The 15,131-nt window shown below is 56.9% G+C and overlaps 1 protein-coding gene across 5 annotated transcripts; it reads left to right on the plus strand.

The window, feature by feature from the left end:
- The first annotated feature begins 1,232 nt into the window (after positions 1-1,232).
- On the plus strand, positions 1,233-14,056 carry LRIF1 (ligand dependent nuclear receptor interacting factor 1). 5 transcript variants are annotated; one of them, XM_064173967.1, is made up of 5 exons: positions 1,364-1,441; positions 4,644-4,715; positions 6,731-8,177; positions 9,512-9,787; positions 11,444-14,056. In XM_064173967.1, the coding sequence occupies exons 3-5, from the start codon at positions 6,744-6,746 to the stop codon at positions 11,915-11,917; spliced, it is 2,184 nt and encodes a 727-aa protein (XP_064030037.1). In that variant the 5' UTR covers positions 1,364-1,441; positions 4,644-4,715; positions 6,731-6,743; the 3' UTR covers positions 11,918-14,056. The 5 variants fall into 5 exon arrangements, with proteins under 5 accessions (XP_064030036.1, XP_064030039.1, XP_064030037.1 ...); XM_064173966.1 differs by lacking the exons at positions 1,364-1,441; positions 4,644-4,715 and adding an exon at positions 1,233-1,278; XM_064173969.1 differs by lacking the exon at positions 4,644-4,715 and having other exon boundaries at positions 1,336-1,441.
- Positions 14,057-15,131: the final 1,075 nt, after the last annotated feature.

Here is a 15,131-nt window from a genome sequence, read left to right on the forward strand (position 1 = left end):
TTAACTCCCCTGCCAGGGCAGGCCACAGGAGCACAGTGCCCGGGGGGGGGGTAGAAGCTCTGCAGAGAAGACTCCACAGCCTCTCTGGGCAGCTGCTCCAAGCTCCAGCACCCTCACACCAAACAACTTTCTCCTCCTGTTGAGGTGGAGCCTCCTGGGGTCCTGTTTGTGTCCACTGCCCCTTGGCCTGGCCCTGGGCACTGCCAAAGAGAGCCAGGCAGGGGCGTGGGGCAGGTCCTCTTGAGCGCCACTGCAGAGCACCCCCAGCATGGCCTCAGGCGGAGCAGGTCCTGCCGGAGGGGGATGTGCTCCAGGATCCTCCCGGGCAGAGGTGAGGCTGCCCTGCCTGGCGCTGCCAGCTGCCCCTCCCGCCACGGGAGCTCTGCGAGGGCTGCCCCAGGGCTGCAGGAGCAGGACAGAGGTTCAGCAGCCTCCTCCCGCAGCACCCAGGGCTGATCCCGCCGGGCCCCAGGGGCTTGAGCACTCCCAGGTTCCTGCGGGGCTCACAGCCTGGTCCCCACTCGAGGCGAACAGGTCTGGCCCCGGCGCTGGCTCCTGACTGCAGCTCCGCACCGCGCAGCGGCTCAGGGCCAGGCTGGGCCATGCCGCTCGCTGCCCATGCTGCCGCTGGCTCCGCGGCTCAGAGCATGCACCCGGAGCTGCCCAGCCCCGGAGCTGCCCCGGCCCCGGAGCTGCCCCGGCCCCGGAGCTGCCCTGGCCCCGGAGCTGCCCAGCCCCGGAGCTGCCCTGGCCCGGAGCTGCCCTGGCCCCGGAGCTGCCCCGGCCCCGGAGCTGCCCCGGCCCCGGAGCTGCCCCGGCCCCGGAGCTGCCCTGGCCCCGGAGCTGCCACCGCAGGGCCACGGCAGCCATGTGCAGGCGCGAGAACAGCACACCGGAAGTGCTCCCTCCCCCGCCACAACCACTTCCGGTGCGCGCCGGAAGCGCGGCCGCCGCTGTCGTGCCCGTGGCGGCCGCTCGGCGGCGCTCAGCTCCGTGCGGCTCCGCTCCGCTCGGCACAGCTCCGCTCGGCACAGCTCCGCAGGGCTCCGCTCAGCTCCGCGGCACTTCCTCCCTGCGCGGCGGTCGCGGGCGGCTCGGCGTGGGCGCGGCGCGGGGCCGGGGAGGGCTGGGCGGAAGTGACGCTTCCCGCGCGCCGTGCCGCGGCCGCGCTCGCGCCCCCGGCGGCCGCTCGCGGCCCCGCGCCTGCCCCCCCCCCCGCCGCCGCCGCCGCTGCGCCATGTCCAGCCCAGAGGAGCGGTCGGGCAGCGCCACGCAGTTGTGAGTACCGGGCCCCCGGGCGGCGCGGCTCGGGCCGACGCTCGCCCCCTCCCGGCGCCGGGCGGAGCTGGGCCGGCAGCGCCGCTGCCCCTGCCCCGCCTCCGCGGCTCTCCGGGACAGCTCGGGAGCGCCCGGCACGGCAGCGCGGGGAGCGACCTGCCAGGTACGGTCCCGCCGCCTTCCCTTTCGCTCTCGGCGGAGCCCCAGACCCTGCGTTCCGGGGCGCAGCGGAGTACGGAGCGGCGGCTCGGGAGGGGCTCGGCGCCGCCATCCCCTAGCGGCGAGCAGGGGAAGTGCCGCCGGCTGCGGGCCGGGACAGCGGCGGCCTGTGCGGCGGAGCGCCGGGAGGGGGCGCTGCGGGAGCGGGAGGGGACTCGCGTTGGGGGCGGCCGCGGCTGCTGCTGCGCCTGCGCTGTGCCGCCCTGCCCGCGTGCTGCGCTGCCGCCGCTCTCCTGCCGTTGCCTGCTCGCTGCTTGCTCTCTGCCCGCTCGCTGCTCGCTGCTCCCCGCTGCCTGCTCTCTGCCCGCTCGCTGCTCGCTGCTCCCCGCTGCCTGCTCTCTGCCCGCTCGCTGCTCGCTGCTCCCCGCTGCCTGCTCTCTGCCCGCTCGCTGCTCGCTGCTCCCCGCTGCCTGCTCTCTGCCCGCTCGCTGCTCGCTGCTCCCCGCTGCCTGCTCTCTGCCCGCTCGCTGCTCCCCGCTGCCCGCTCGCTGCTCCCCGCTGCCTGCTCTCTGCCCCCTCTCTGCCTGCTCTCTGCCCGCTCGCTGCTCCCCGCTGCCCGCTCGCTGCTCCCCGCTGCCCGCTCGCTGCTCCCCGCTGCCCGCTCGCTGCTCCCCGCTGCCCGCTCGCTGCTCCCCGCTGCCCGCTCGCTGCTCCCCGCTGCCCGCTCGCTGCTCCCCGCTGCCCGCTCGCTGCCTGCTCTCTGCCCGCTCGCTGCTCGCTGCTCCCCGCTGCCTGCTCTCTGCCCCCTCTCTGCCTGCTCGCTGCCCGCTCGCTGCTCCCCGCTGCCCGCTCACTGCTGCCTGCTGCCCACTCGCTGCTCCCCGCTGCCTGCTCTCTGCCCGCTGCTCCCCGCTGCCTGCTCTCTGCCCGCTGCTCCCCGCTGCCTGCTCGCTTCTCGCTGCTCCCCGCTGCCTGCTCGTTGCCTGCTCTCTGCCCGCTCGCTGCGCCCTCGCTGCTTCCTGCCCCTTGCTCTCTGCTTCCTTCGCGTTGGGTTTGTGTTTGCGTGAGGCCAGAGGGCTCCAGCGCCCCGAGGTGTGTGCCAGCGGCAGCCAGGGGAGGTGGTGAAGAAGGGAGGGAGTAAGATGTGGGGGCTTAGTCCCCGGCTGCGGGAGAGCAGCTTTAACCCAGGCTGTTAAATGTGCGGCTGCAGGGCTGAGGTGAGCTGAGGGATGCTGACTCTGCTCACACCAAGGACCTTTGTTAGGCTGCCCGAGAGTCCTTGTGTGCATTTCTGCTTTCAGCTGGCAGCAGCTCGGCAGGGGCTGACTGCCCGAGGCATGGTTTGGCCCCCGATATGTCTTGCTTGGCTCTCTGGAGCTCTCTGGTTGCTCCCCTGTGGTGAAGAGCTTTGGGTTAGCTCAGTAAAGCCACGAGGGTGCTGTGGCTATGGATGTGTTATGGTGCTGGTGGTGTTCTCTGGTTCTTGGGCTGAAGGAAGTGCTGATCCCTGCCTCAGAATCATGGAGGTGTTGAAAGGGACTTTTGGACATCATCCAGTCCAACTCCCCTGCCAGAGCAGGATCACCCAGGGCAGGTCACACAGGAACACAGCCAGATGGGGCTTAAAAGTCTGCAGAGAAGGAGTCTGCACAGCTTCTCTGGGCAGCCTCCAGTCCCCTCACACCAAACAAGTTTCTCCTCATGGTGAGGTAGAACCTCCTGGGTTCCAGTTTGTGTCCATTGCCTTTTGTCCTGTCACTGGGCACCACTGAGAAGAGCCTGGCACCTTCTTGACCCCCACCCTTCGGATATGTGAGAACATCAATAAGATCCCTCTCAGGCTGCTCCTCTCCAGAATAAACAGTTTATAGTGAAGCACAGAGACCATTCCCCAGCAGCTGGCATCTCCCAGAGGAGAACCTCCCCTGTGGGGACAAGCTGGGAGAGTTGGGACTGTTTAGCATGGAGAAGAAAATGCTCCAGGGAGACCTTAGAGATGTCCCTGCCCATGGCAGGGGACTGGCATTGGATGATCTTGAAGGTCCCTTCCAACCCAACCTGTTGTGCCTCTGCTTTCTGTCGCAGCCGTGGGGTGGGCTGCTGTGGCTGCAGTGGATTTGCTGCGTGGCTTTGCTGACTGAAAACACTCTGAGCATGGGGTTTGTGTTAAGGCACAGATGAAGGAGAGAAGATGAAGGTTTCATTGCTCAGCCTTTGGTTCTTCAGAGCCACTGCGCAGTCAGAGTGATAAATGATATGGGATGAGAATGCAGAGAGTGAATTTGTTGTGCCTGATGACTTTAAGTGGACAGAAAGGGAATTTTGTTCCAGTGGGGCCAAACTTGGGCCATTGCTGTGGTGTTTGGTTTTTCCCTTTCCTTCTGGCTCACTACAAATCAATCAATCATTCAACCTTGCTGCTTCTTTCTGTGATCTCTGCTTGCTGAGTGCCATTTCCATTGTTGATTAGGAAGCTTTTGGCAGTGCCCTGCAGACTCCTTAGCTGAAGAAATAAAACCCCTTTGGTGAAGAAAAATGTCACCTGGCTGACAGTTCCCTCTCTGAATGCCACAGAGATTTAGCTTTTTTCTCTAAAGGAAGCTGACTCCTTTTGGCCATAGAGTCCTGGAGCTGTGTTGATTGGAAGAGACCTTTCAGATCATGGAGTCCAACCCTTGCCCCAGCAGTGCCAGGGCACTGTCAGCCCATGGCCCTCAGCACCACATCTCCATGGCTTTGAAACCCCTCCAGGGATGGGGACTCCACTGCTGCCCTGGGCAGCCTGGGCCAGGCCTTGACAACCCTTCTGGGGAAGAAATTGCTCTTCATGTCCATCCTAGACCTCCGCTGGGGCAACTTGAGGCCATTTCCTCTTGTCCTGCCCTATGATAGTTCCTGTGGTGACATCAAGGAAGAGATCTCTGCTTTTTGCTTTTTATTTAAGAAGGTTTCTTCCCCAGCCTCGTTGAAAGGTCCTGTTTGTAGCACAGAGTCAAACCTGGTTTATTTCAGCCCACCAAGGGAAACATCAGCAGTGGCTGCAGGTCGGAGTGAGGAGTGGAGCTGAGCACTGGAAGCCATCACTGCTGCTGAGGAAATTCTGCAAACTCATCCTCTTGCTCATCTTTTATTTTCTTGCTGCCTTGCTCTGGTCTGCTCCCCTTCCTGGTGCCCCAAAAGTTAGAGGTGTCCCCTTGGTTTGACAGGTGGAGGAGTGTTGCCTCTTGGGAGGTGTCTTCTGCCCTCAGCGCCGCTCTGCAGCGGTAGTTTGAGTGACGGTAAGTAAGTGCCTGCCTGCCCTCCACAGGTTGTAGTGGTTGAGCAGTTCTTGGTTTGTGGAACTTGCTGAAAGTTTCCTTTTTGGATTTGCCTTCAGAGTGTCAGTTCTGAGAAGTGGTCAGTGGAGAACTTGACCACTACAGCAACGTTTAACAGAGAACCCAGGAGCTCAGCGCTGAGCATCTCAGTTCTGCAGTGACACTAAGGGCTGAAAAGTGGCCCCCAGAGTGACTGCTCTCTGCTGTAATTTAGTTCAGACATGTAAATAGTTCTTAACTGCTCTTTGCTTAAGCAAAACTACTCCTGTAAGATCATTTCCTCTCAGTGCTGGTCCTCCTCAGCATTCATTTCTGATTCGATGTCATCGTTCGTAGCACCTCTGGGAGCCGTGGGGGCTCTTGGCTCACATTGGCCTTTTGAAAGCAAAAGGGCTGCAGAGTTTCCTGCACCAAGCAATCACCTCAGCCTCTGCTTTTTCACACCAAAACCCCTAGAAGTGAGGCATCTGAGCAAAGTGCTGCACCTGGGAGCTAATTCTGAGCTTACAGTGAGGAGAGCTCTGCCTCAGGCCTTTGTGGTTTGGCTGTGGTTGTTGGTGTTGACCACCCAGGGGAATGTGACCCCTGGGATTGTAGCAGGAACTGTCCAGCTCCGACCAGGAAGAGATCCTTGTGACTTCTCACTTGATGGGACATGTCTTGACTGACCTCTTGAGCAGCTACAACGATGGGACCCATGAATGATCTCCACTCTGTTCCAAGCTGAGTTGGAAGCTCAAACTCTAATGCTCCACTGCCAGAAAAAAACTCACCAGCGTTGCAAACGTCCTTGGCAGTAGCAGAGCCCAATGTTGATGTCATCTGGACTGGGAGTTAGTCTCAAGTCCACGTTCTCCATGCATGTATTGGTGTAGCAAGTCAGTAGCACAGAGCTAGAGTCGTCTTGGTGACTGAAAGTGGAGCTGGCAGCCTTTGAATCCTTCTGCATCTGATACCAAGACCACAAAACCTCCTTCCAGTCGATGTGGGCTCTTCTTTGCCAGTGAGGGAGGCTCTGTTTTGATCAGCCATGTCTGAGCTGCTGCAGTGCCTTGGGCATTAGATTGTTCTGAGAGCCCAAGAGTTCTTTGGGGAGCTCACGTTTGAGCAAGCTCACCTGAGGTGGGAAAGGCTTCTCTGTCTTGCAGTGGACTTGCAACCCTGGTGTTGAAGCAGTCTGGACTTGCTCTTGCTTTGTAGCCTGGAGATCACATCTTCACCTGCACAAAACAGCTGCTTGCCCTTCGGATTTCACTGGGGCTGTGTCCATGTGTTCTGCCTTGGGCTTCAAACCTTTTCCTTCCTGAGCTTCAACTCCTTTTCTCCCGAATACCTCTACCTTGAGAGCATTTGAGGTTGGTTTTTCCACTTCTTTGCACATGAGCACCTCTGTAGCCTGTGTCTGCCGAGCCATTGAGTTGGGCAGGTGAGATGTAGGCTATGAGTTGGTCTCCATCCATCCTATTCCTCCAAGTGTTCTACATCTTCATTTCTTCTTGTTCTCTGTGCCTGAAGCAATTCCTGCTTCCATCTTGCCATGCAGCTAACCCAGCTGTGTCCTCCTAACCCTTTCTGAAAAGCAGACTCGATGGCACTGAGTAGGGATGGCAGAGCAGATAACTCATGGCTTGCCCCTGAGGTCTGGTGATGTTTTTCAGCATGAAAGGAGATTAATGTGAGGAGTTTCCTTGGGGCTTTTACCTTCCTTTGATCTGAGAAGGACTCCATTTCTCCCTGGGATGTAAGAGTTGCACTTTGTTGTAGCTTGTCAGTGTTGTTGGGAAGGACTCGCCCCAGAGGTAGCCCAAGTAGCTCAGTGTGATTTTTTTTCTGCCCCTTTGTCCTGAGGGAGGCATTTTCCGGTGGTTAACCTGCATGGCAGCGCTGAGCTGGGCGGCAGCCGCGTGGCTGAGCTGTGCTGTTGTTGTGCTGCTGCCTTCTCATTGTCCTGTTTCTTTCCCCTTTGTTTTGTGCAGCGTTGCAGGCTGCATGTACAGAGTCGTTCCGACCACGGCACCCGACGGGAAAAACCTGCTGAAATTACTTCCAGTCTCTGAGTCTCCTGGGAGCTTTGTGCCCACAGTGCAGTCTTCAGCCATGGCAAATCACTCCAAAGCCAACATTTCTGGCCCGCTCCACCTTCCCTTTAACGCGCAGCTCGCCAGCCCTGCTGCGCCCTCACCCGCTGAAGCTCCTGCCCTCCAGTCTCCTAACCCTGCAAAGATTGTTCTTACAGCGACCTTAGACAAAGAGCAGAGTGTTAGGGCAGGTTCTGAGAAGGAAAGCTCAGTTCCAAAGGCAGCTGCTGACAGCCCAGGCAGCTGCCTTTCGGTGGAGGTGGTGTCCGTGAGGAGCTCCTCGGAGCAGGGCAGCACTGCCTACATGTTTGTGAACACACGCAACCTGCCAGTGACTGTCAAGTCGCCAGCGCTGCCTTATGGCCACCACCTTCAGATCCCAGCCAATGCAGAAGTGAAATCTGTCCCAGCTTCTTCTTTGCCACTTTCAGTACAGCAGAAGATCCTGGAGACTGCAGCCAGCAACGCCGCGGGAGGAGCCGGTGACAGCCAGGTGCCCACGGTCATCTACGTGTCCCCGGTCAACACGGTGAAGACTGCGGTGCCCAAGTGCCTGCGTGCCCTCTGCTCCGAGCAGGCCTCCCAGGCCTCCAAAACGCTCCTCATGACCCCTGCGCAGAAGGAGAAGAGCTGTGCCAAGGCCGTGCCAGCCGAAGGGCAGCAGTGCCAGCAAGTGCCAATGAAATGGATCGTGCAGGAGAACCCGCAGGCGCCGGCTCTGACCCCTGTCAAGTCGTCCAATAGTGTAGCTTCCAAGATCCTGAAGACTTTGCTGGACATGAAGAATATAGAAATGAGCTCTGCAAATATTGTGCCACTGTGTTCCAGTGGAAGCCAAACGAAGATCATGACCACCAAGGAGAACGCTCTGGTCATGTGCAACGGGAAGGTCTATCTGCTGGCTCGAAGAGGCTCTGATCTGTCAGCCCAGGCTGACAAGCAGGCTTCTGCCTCTGCTGATGCTTTGCCTGAGAAGGACGCAGCCAAGCTAATCGATTGTGCTGACAGAATGGTGAACCTCCTGTTGTGCAAAAGCAAGGGCATGCTGCCGCCTCAGAAGGAGCCACACTCCAAAGCTCCTTCACCAGCGGTCTTTACCAGTGACTTAAATTCTGCCCCTGCAGTCGCGGTGGTGCCGGGCGCTAAGCAGAGCTCCACTGCAAACCAAAGAGAGAGCCTGCCCCTCCCCGAGGGCATCTCCAGTGGGGTCAGCTCTGTCCCAGCTGCGGGGACACAGGAAGATATCTGCCGCAATGGCAAGGAAAGGAGTCCCTCACCCACAGCAGCAAGTGCTGTCCTACCTCAGCCTGAGCCAGAGGGGGCTCTTGCTGAAGGCTGTCACAAGGTAACTGTCTCTGCTAACCTGCCCACCTCAGCCCCTGCTGCTGGTTGTCTGCTGATAAATCGACAGCAGCCACTGACCCCTGAGGAGGATTGTTCAGTGGTTGGGCTCTCGGAGCTGTCTGCTCTCTAAGTGTCGATGCCACATTCTCACAGCACTGCTGCTGACTCTTGTCAGTGTGATGGACTGTAGAGAGGTTTGCAGCTGCACGAGGAGGAGATGTGCTGTGGGAGCAGATTCTGCCAGCCAGAGTCAGCTCCAGTCTCTGCTGGCTCAGCCAGCCAAGAACAGGAGCTGTGTTTCCTTCCTGTCATGCCGTCATGGGGAGGGATCCACCTCCTCTGGGTCATGATTTCATGGCAGACAGAGAACCTCTTGAGGCCTTCAATCGCTTTACTCCTTCGGGCTGGACCCGCACAGCCTTTTAAGATCATAACCTCAAAATTAAGTAAAAGCTCCTTAGCCTCACATCTCCTAAACCCAACCCAGGGAGGACTGGAGGCCAAGCTTGCAGCTGCTCAAGAGGCCAGAATGAATTTTCCTCTGGATAAATCATTCTGCAGCTTGTTTGCATTGCTTGTGCTGGCCAAGCAGAAGCAGCCATGTGGATTTCAGAGGCTCTAGGGCCTCGGTGTGGTTGTTCCTCACCTGAAGGTTGGCTGGAGCAGACTTTTTGCTGCTGCTTTTAGCTCAGCACTCAGTGGTGCCAGGTGGTGGCATTCACATTCGCTTTAGCCTCTCTCAAAAATAGCAAAGCAAACGTTTGTTGCTTTTAGCCCCTACATGGGCAAGCCTGCAGATTGCCCCAGGGCTGGTGGGCTTCCAGAGGGGCCAGGGAGGAGAGGTGGCTGATGGTGCAGATTTAAGATTAGCAGTTGCAGTGCAGGCACCAAGTGCACTGGGCAGTCTGACAGGGCAGAGGAAGGACTCTCTCTGATCTTGTCATGCTCCTTGGAAGCTTTAGAACAGAAGATTCTAAGCAGCAGCAGGTTGCCCAGGGGTGTGGTTGAGGCTCCATCCCTGGAGCTGTCTCTGCTGACTGCAGAGGGGGTTGGCCTTTGAGGGTCTCTTCCAACCCAGTGCACTCTGGGAGTCTGATTCCCTTGTTGCTTCTTGGCTTCTGTGGTGGGTTGGGCTGAGCATCTTCTGTGTGTTCCTCCATGCACTTGGGGAAATAACTGAGCTAGTTTCGGAGCTCTGAGCCCATGCCTGCAGTGTCTCCAGGTGGGCTTCCCTGGCTAAACAAATGCTTGCCTGCCTTTCTGGGAAGTAGGCTTTGAGAGAAAGAGAATGGGAGAGGCACTGACTGAGGCTCTCTCACTGTTTCTGTGTTTCAGATCCATTGTGTGAAGATGGAGTCCCCAAAAAAAGTTACTCCATCCGAGCTCCAAGAGAAGCCACATTGGAAACAATACCTGGAACTAAGGAGAAAATTTGGCCTGCTTAAGGAGGAGAAGGTGTACCTCTGGAGAATACCTCTGCCTCCTTCCTGGAAGGAGCCAGAAGAGGATTGTTCCAGTAACAGCCTGAGCACTGGAACTGACTCTTGCAGCTCGCTGTCGGTAGATGTGGAGACCCCAAACCAACAGCAGGAGTGTGTGAGAGAGGAAAAGGTACCCTGATGCTTTTCAGTGCTCAAATGTAACACCCTCAGACAGCAGCTGGTGTGTGGTGACCACAGAGCTACCCAAGCTGCATCCTCCCACCTCTGGAGTCCACCAGGAGAAGTCAATCCTAGCTGTAGTCCCTGGGAGGAGGTTTGCTAAAGCTTGCCTGTAAAGCACAACAGACTTGTGTGGATTTCAGTCCCACCTGGCTACCATCTGAGAGTTTTTATCTACTGTTCTTGCTTCTGCTGGAGAAAGTTGGGAGAACAAAATGGTGTGGAGAAGTGTGGACCTTTGGTGGTGGCTGAACAGCCAGAGAGATGTGGTGGTTGGAGTAGAAAGCACATCTCTCTGTTCTGGTGTACATTTGGCCTGCAAACAGTTGTGGTCAGCCAGCAGTGCAGGGGTTTGGAGCAGAACAGTAGAAGGAGAATTTCTTCTGAGGCTCTACCCTTGAGTTTGAAGTCAGCCAAGTGCCAGCATTTCAAGGCACTTACACCTGACTGGGTGTGGCTTCCAAAGAGAGGTGTCCTCACAGCCACCTATGGCCTTGGTAGAAGGAACTGCCTTGTGCACCTGATCTTAGAGTGGCTTGGGTTGGAAGGGACCTTAAAGCTCATCCAGTGCCAACCTCCTGCCATAGGCAGGGACACTTCCTACAGCCCAGATTGTTCGAGGCCTCATCCAACCTGGCCTCAAACACCTGCAGGCAGGGGGCATCCACAGCCTCCCTGGGCAACCTGTGCCAGTGTTCCCCCCTTCTGTCTCAAGAATTCCCTCCTCATCTCCACTCTGACTCTTCCCTCTCCCAGCTCAAAGCCATTGTTCCTAATCCTGCTGCTCCCAGTCCTTATCAGAAGTCCCTCCCAAGTTCTCCTGTAGCTCATTTCAGGTACTGGAAAGGTGCTCTGAGGTCTCCCTGGAGCCTTCTCCCCTTCAGGCTGAGCAGCCTCAACTCTAAATTAGAGTTCAGATGTCTTTATAAACCTACTCCTCTGTCGTGGGTCAGGATCTTGTTGGGTGCTTCTGGAGAGGCTCCCTGGATGTAAGAAGTTAATGTCTCCAAGGGATTTTATCCACCCAAGGTTCAGCCACAGTGCTCCACATTCTATTTTGTGTAATTCTTCTCCACCCAGTCAGAGATTCCTCAGGTTTTAATAATTCTGAGTTCCTCAGTGAAGAATTCTCAGCTTGGTGATTCTGAGTTAAGAGCAGATCCAGCAGGGGCGCTCGGTGAAGCACATGAATGTGGGGACGAGGCAGCAGCTGGGAGAGGGGAGGTCTTGGCATGGACCCCAAGGGCTGAACTTTTTGGAGATGCAAGCACAAAGAATTCTTCAACATTCTGAATTTTCCCATCAGGTTTGAAAAGTTTTTTGTGTCTTGCAGGTAAAACATTCAGGCAGCCACAGGATGTGGTAGGTGCACAGGAGAGGCAGGTGTGCAGTGTGGCTGAGGAAGGAGTTTGGTGTTCTGGGGTTGTTAACTGGGAATGCTTGCTCGAGAAGCACTGAGCACACAAATATGATTGCTCAAGTTGCTGAAACCTCTCCCCTTGTGCAGTTCAAAAGAGCTTGGCACAAGTAAGCTGCACTCAGGCTGCTGTTAAGCTGTGGCAGGGTGCTGGGTTTAACAGCACTGTGTTTTCTTTCCTGACTGCAGATAAAAGTGGAGCTGGAGGAAGATTTCAGTAGGAAAAGAAAAATCAAATCCTCACCAGTGTCAGAAGGTGGAAAGAGGAGGAGGAGATCTTCGCAGTCAAGCACAAGCCCAAGCTCCAGCTCAGAACACACCAACTCAGCTGCCAGTGTGCTGAGCATCTGTGTGCCGCCTGCGCCAGTCCTACCCCAGCTAAGCCTCTCCACGGCCCCTCTGGTACCATCTCCAGGCAGAGACTCAGACCAAGACGCTGAGGCTCTGTACGGCGACAGCACAGACTCACAGACCCCAGTTGTGCTGTCTGGTGAAAGCTATAGCTCCCTTCTGGAAGGTTCTTTCAGGGATGATGCTTTCCCTTGGACTCCTCCAGACGTGGATGAAACGATAAGGGATGAGAAGATCAAGCGCCTGAAGCAGCTGCTGAGGGAGCGAGAAGCGGCACTGGAGGAGGTGCGCAGGAAAATGCAGCAGAGCTGAGAGGGCCAAGCTGCTGCTGGGGTCTGCACCAGGCTTGGCTTCACTTCATGGCTTCCAGAAGGAATTTCTTCTGTAAAGGAAGCTGGACATAGGAAGGTGAACATTTCTGGTAGCTGGAGGCTCGTCACGAGGCTTACAGAATGGCTGTGGCTAGGGAAGTGCAGAGGTTTCCTTCAGTACCAGAAATAAAGGAACTTGGACCAACAGATCTGCTTCTGGGACACTCTTACCCAGGACTGCAGATGGGCTGTGCTGGTGCATTCCCTGTGCTTTGACTTGGTAGTCCTAGGAAATAGATTCCCCCACTTGGGAATTCCGTGGCCTGCCTCTTAGGAACAGAATGTAACCTGCAGACTCCACTTGTCCGCCTCTGTTCCTGTTTCCCTGGCTTGTCAGTGAGCTCCTGAGGACAGTCAGGAGCCTTTAGAGGTCAGTGTTTAATAATAGGAATTAGACTTTAGGCAGTAACACTGCAGCTATTTATCCAGCCCCTCTCCCAGCTGTGAAGAAGGCAGCAGCAGGAAGCTCTGTGGACAGGTTGGGTTTGTGTCTCCTACCCTTACTGTGAGCCTTTATAAGGCCTTGGATAGCTTTGTGCAATGTCCCTGTTTGGCTGTGAGGGTGGTTGGGGTTTGTCTTTGCTGGGAGGGGGGAGAAGGTATTTTCAGTTTGCCTTTTTTAGCCAGAACTGCTGAAGCTAAACCCCAGGAGTTGTAGTTCTTTCTGCAGAGGGGGAGCTGGATGAACTTCTGATTAATCTGTGCAGGCATTAATTGAGCCTGTCCCTGGCTGCCTTTGTTGGATGCTACCTTAGCCTGGCGTTGTAGGGGCAGATGTGCCCTCAGCCTGTCTTTGCCTTCAGGGGTTCCATAGCTGAATCTTTTGGGTTTTCAGCTCTTTAGTCTGTGCAGTGTATTTTTCCCAGCAGATTGTGTCTCATGCTGTGTGGATTCCTCACCCTGCTCCACGTTGCTGAGCTTTGCAAGGTCCTCTTGCACTTGCTCAGTCTTTCTTGTCACAGCCATGAGAAAGGTTTGCAGCAGCATTTGTCTTTGGGGGTCCTTTTCTTGTCTGTTTCTGGCTCTGCAGAGCTGAGTTCTGACTTTATTTTCTGTGGCTGAGTGAACTTTCCCTCTGCAAGGTTCTGCTCCGTTGCCATGTGGATGCTTGGTGTGCATGCTGGGGCGTGGGGAAGGAGGTGGAACTGGAGATCCTAGCAGGCTGCTCCATCCCTGCCTGCCTGAGTGACAGGTGTCAGCCTGAAAAGCCCAAGCAGATTAGAGGGGCAGGACAGGCACTAGGAAAGGCAGAAGTGAAGGAAAGCAGTGGGCCCAGCTCTGCAGTGCTCGAGGCAGACCAAGTGTAGAAGATGATACCCCAAGCACTGGAGGGGGAAGAGCAGGGGCAGTGAGCAGCTCCCTGTACTGAGCACTGCTGAGATCACACCTCCCATACTGGGCTCAGTTTTGGGCCACTCACTCCAAGAAAGGCACTGAGGGGCTGGAGCAGGTCCAGACAAGGGCAAGGAAGCTGCTGAAGGATCTGGAGAACAGGGCTGGGGAAGAGCAGCTGAGGAGGGTCAGCCTGGGGACAGGGAGGCTGAGAGGAGACCTCGTTGCTCTCTGCAGCTCCCTGAAGGCAGCCTGGGCTGAGGTGAGGACTGTGTCATCTTGCAAGGAAGCTGAGAGCCCTGGGGCTGGTCAGTGTAGAGAAGGCTGAGAGAGGATCTGGACAATGTCTGTGAGTATCTGAGGGGTGGGCAGCAGGAAGGGACCAGGCTCTCCTTGGTGGTGCCCAGTGCAAGGAACAATGGGTACAAGCTGGACCCCAGAACTTCCATCTCACCAGGAGGAGACTCAGTGACCTCCAGAGGCCTCTAACATTCTGTGAACAAGGGATGGGATGAGAAAATGGCCTCAGGTAGCCCCAGGGGCAGTTTAGGTTGGCCATGAGGAACAATTTCTTCTCTCTGAGGCCTGTCCAGGCCTGACCCAGGCTGCCCAGGCCACTGGTGGGGTCTCCAACCCTGGAAGGGTTTCAGAGCCGTGGGGATGTGGTGCTGAGGGCCATGGCCTGGCAGTGCCCTGGCACTGCTGGGTGAGGTTTAAACTTGATATTAAAGATCTTTTCCAACTGAAACACTTCTGTGACTCCTTCATTCTGAGCGAGGTTTGATGGGACTGAGCTCTTTCCTGGTTGGTTACTCTCTAAGAGGGAAGTGCCTGTGATAGGGCAAGCATAGCAGGCAGCATCACCCTGCAGCCCCAGTGGCAGAGGTAGGAGCAGGTGCAAGAGAGCTGAGCACCAGGAGAAAGGCCTCTGGTGGCTGCATCCTGTGCCCTGAGCAGGGAGCTGCTGCAGCTGCTGTGCACAGGTGCTCTGTGCCCTGCACTGGTAAGTACACAGCGAGGAGTTGTTGGATGCAATTTGGAGCAGGCAGCGATGCCCAGGAGGAACATCTGTCCACAGGCTTGGCTGTGCTTGTTCCAGAACACCTGGAAGAGACCCAAGTCTGGGCAAGCCCAGCCATAGAGGTGGAAGAGGCCCAAGTGAGAAGGAGGACCTGGGAAGGTCACTCATGTGGATGTGGTAGAGTGACCCTGTCCCATCTAAGCTTCTGCCTATCTCCTGTGCTGCAGGATGGCCAAGGCCTGTGCAGTGAGGTGGGGATGGTCCCACAGGTGGAGCAGGAGCTGCATAAGGCCAAGTGACCTGCAGGCTTCACCGTGTCCCAGCAGCAGGCAGATCTTTGCCCATTGCTGGGCTGTGACCACAAAGGTCTCTGCATCCTCCTCCTCCCATGAAGCTTTCATTTGCTGAGCAGACCTCCTGTGGTGTGGAATGTCCCTTCTTGTCCATCCTCTGCTTGTGAGGGCTGCAGAATGAGAGGAAGCCTTGAAGCACTGTTGGGCAGTGGCCAAAGCACTGCTGTGTGGTCAGCACCAGCCCTCCACACCCAAGCCACAGCAGCACCTGGGATGCTGCCAGGGAAATCAGCTCCAACCAGGCAGACCCAGTGGGATGGGCAGAGGAGATGGAAGCAGCTGGTGGCTTGTCTGGGGCTGTGGCCACCTGAGACAGACACCACAGGGCTGAGAGCTGAGGCTGTCGAGGCTGGAGAAGACAGGGGATCTTGGTGATGGTCACAAATGCCTGCAGGGAGGTGCAAGGAGGAGTCAGAATCTTCATCAAGAGTCTTGTGACAGACAAAAGG

This window comes from Pogoniulus pusillus, chromosome 39 (assembly GCF_015220805.1).
Source record: "Pogoniulus pusillus isolate bPogPus1 chromosome 39, bPogPus1.pri, whole genome shotgun sequence".
In the NCBI taxonomy this organism is placed as follows: Eukaryota; Metazoa; Chordata; class Aves; order Piciformes; family Lybiidae; genus Pogoniulus; species Pogoniulus pusillus.

Coding starts and splice junctions, on each gene's coding strand:
- LRIF1 (XM_064173964.1), top strand. CDS start 6,630: ATGGCAGCGCTGAGCTGGGCGGCAGCCGCGTGGCTGAGCTGTGCTGTT. Junction 8,178..9,511: donor TTGCTGAAGGCTGTCACAAG/GTAACTGTCTCT, acceptor TCTGTGTTTCAG/ATCCATTGTGTGAAGATGGA. Junction 9,788..11,443: donor AGTGTGTGAGAGAGGAAAAG/GTACCCTGATGC, acceptor TCCTGACTGCAG/ATAAAAGTGGAGCTGGAGGA.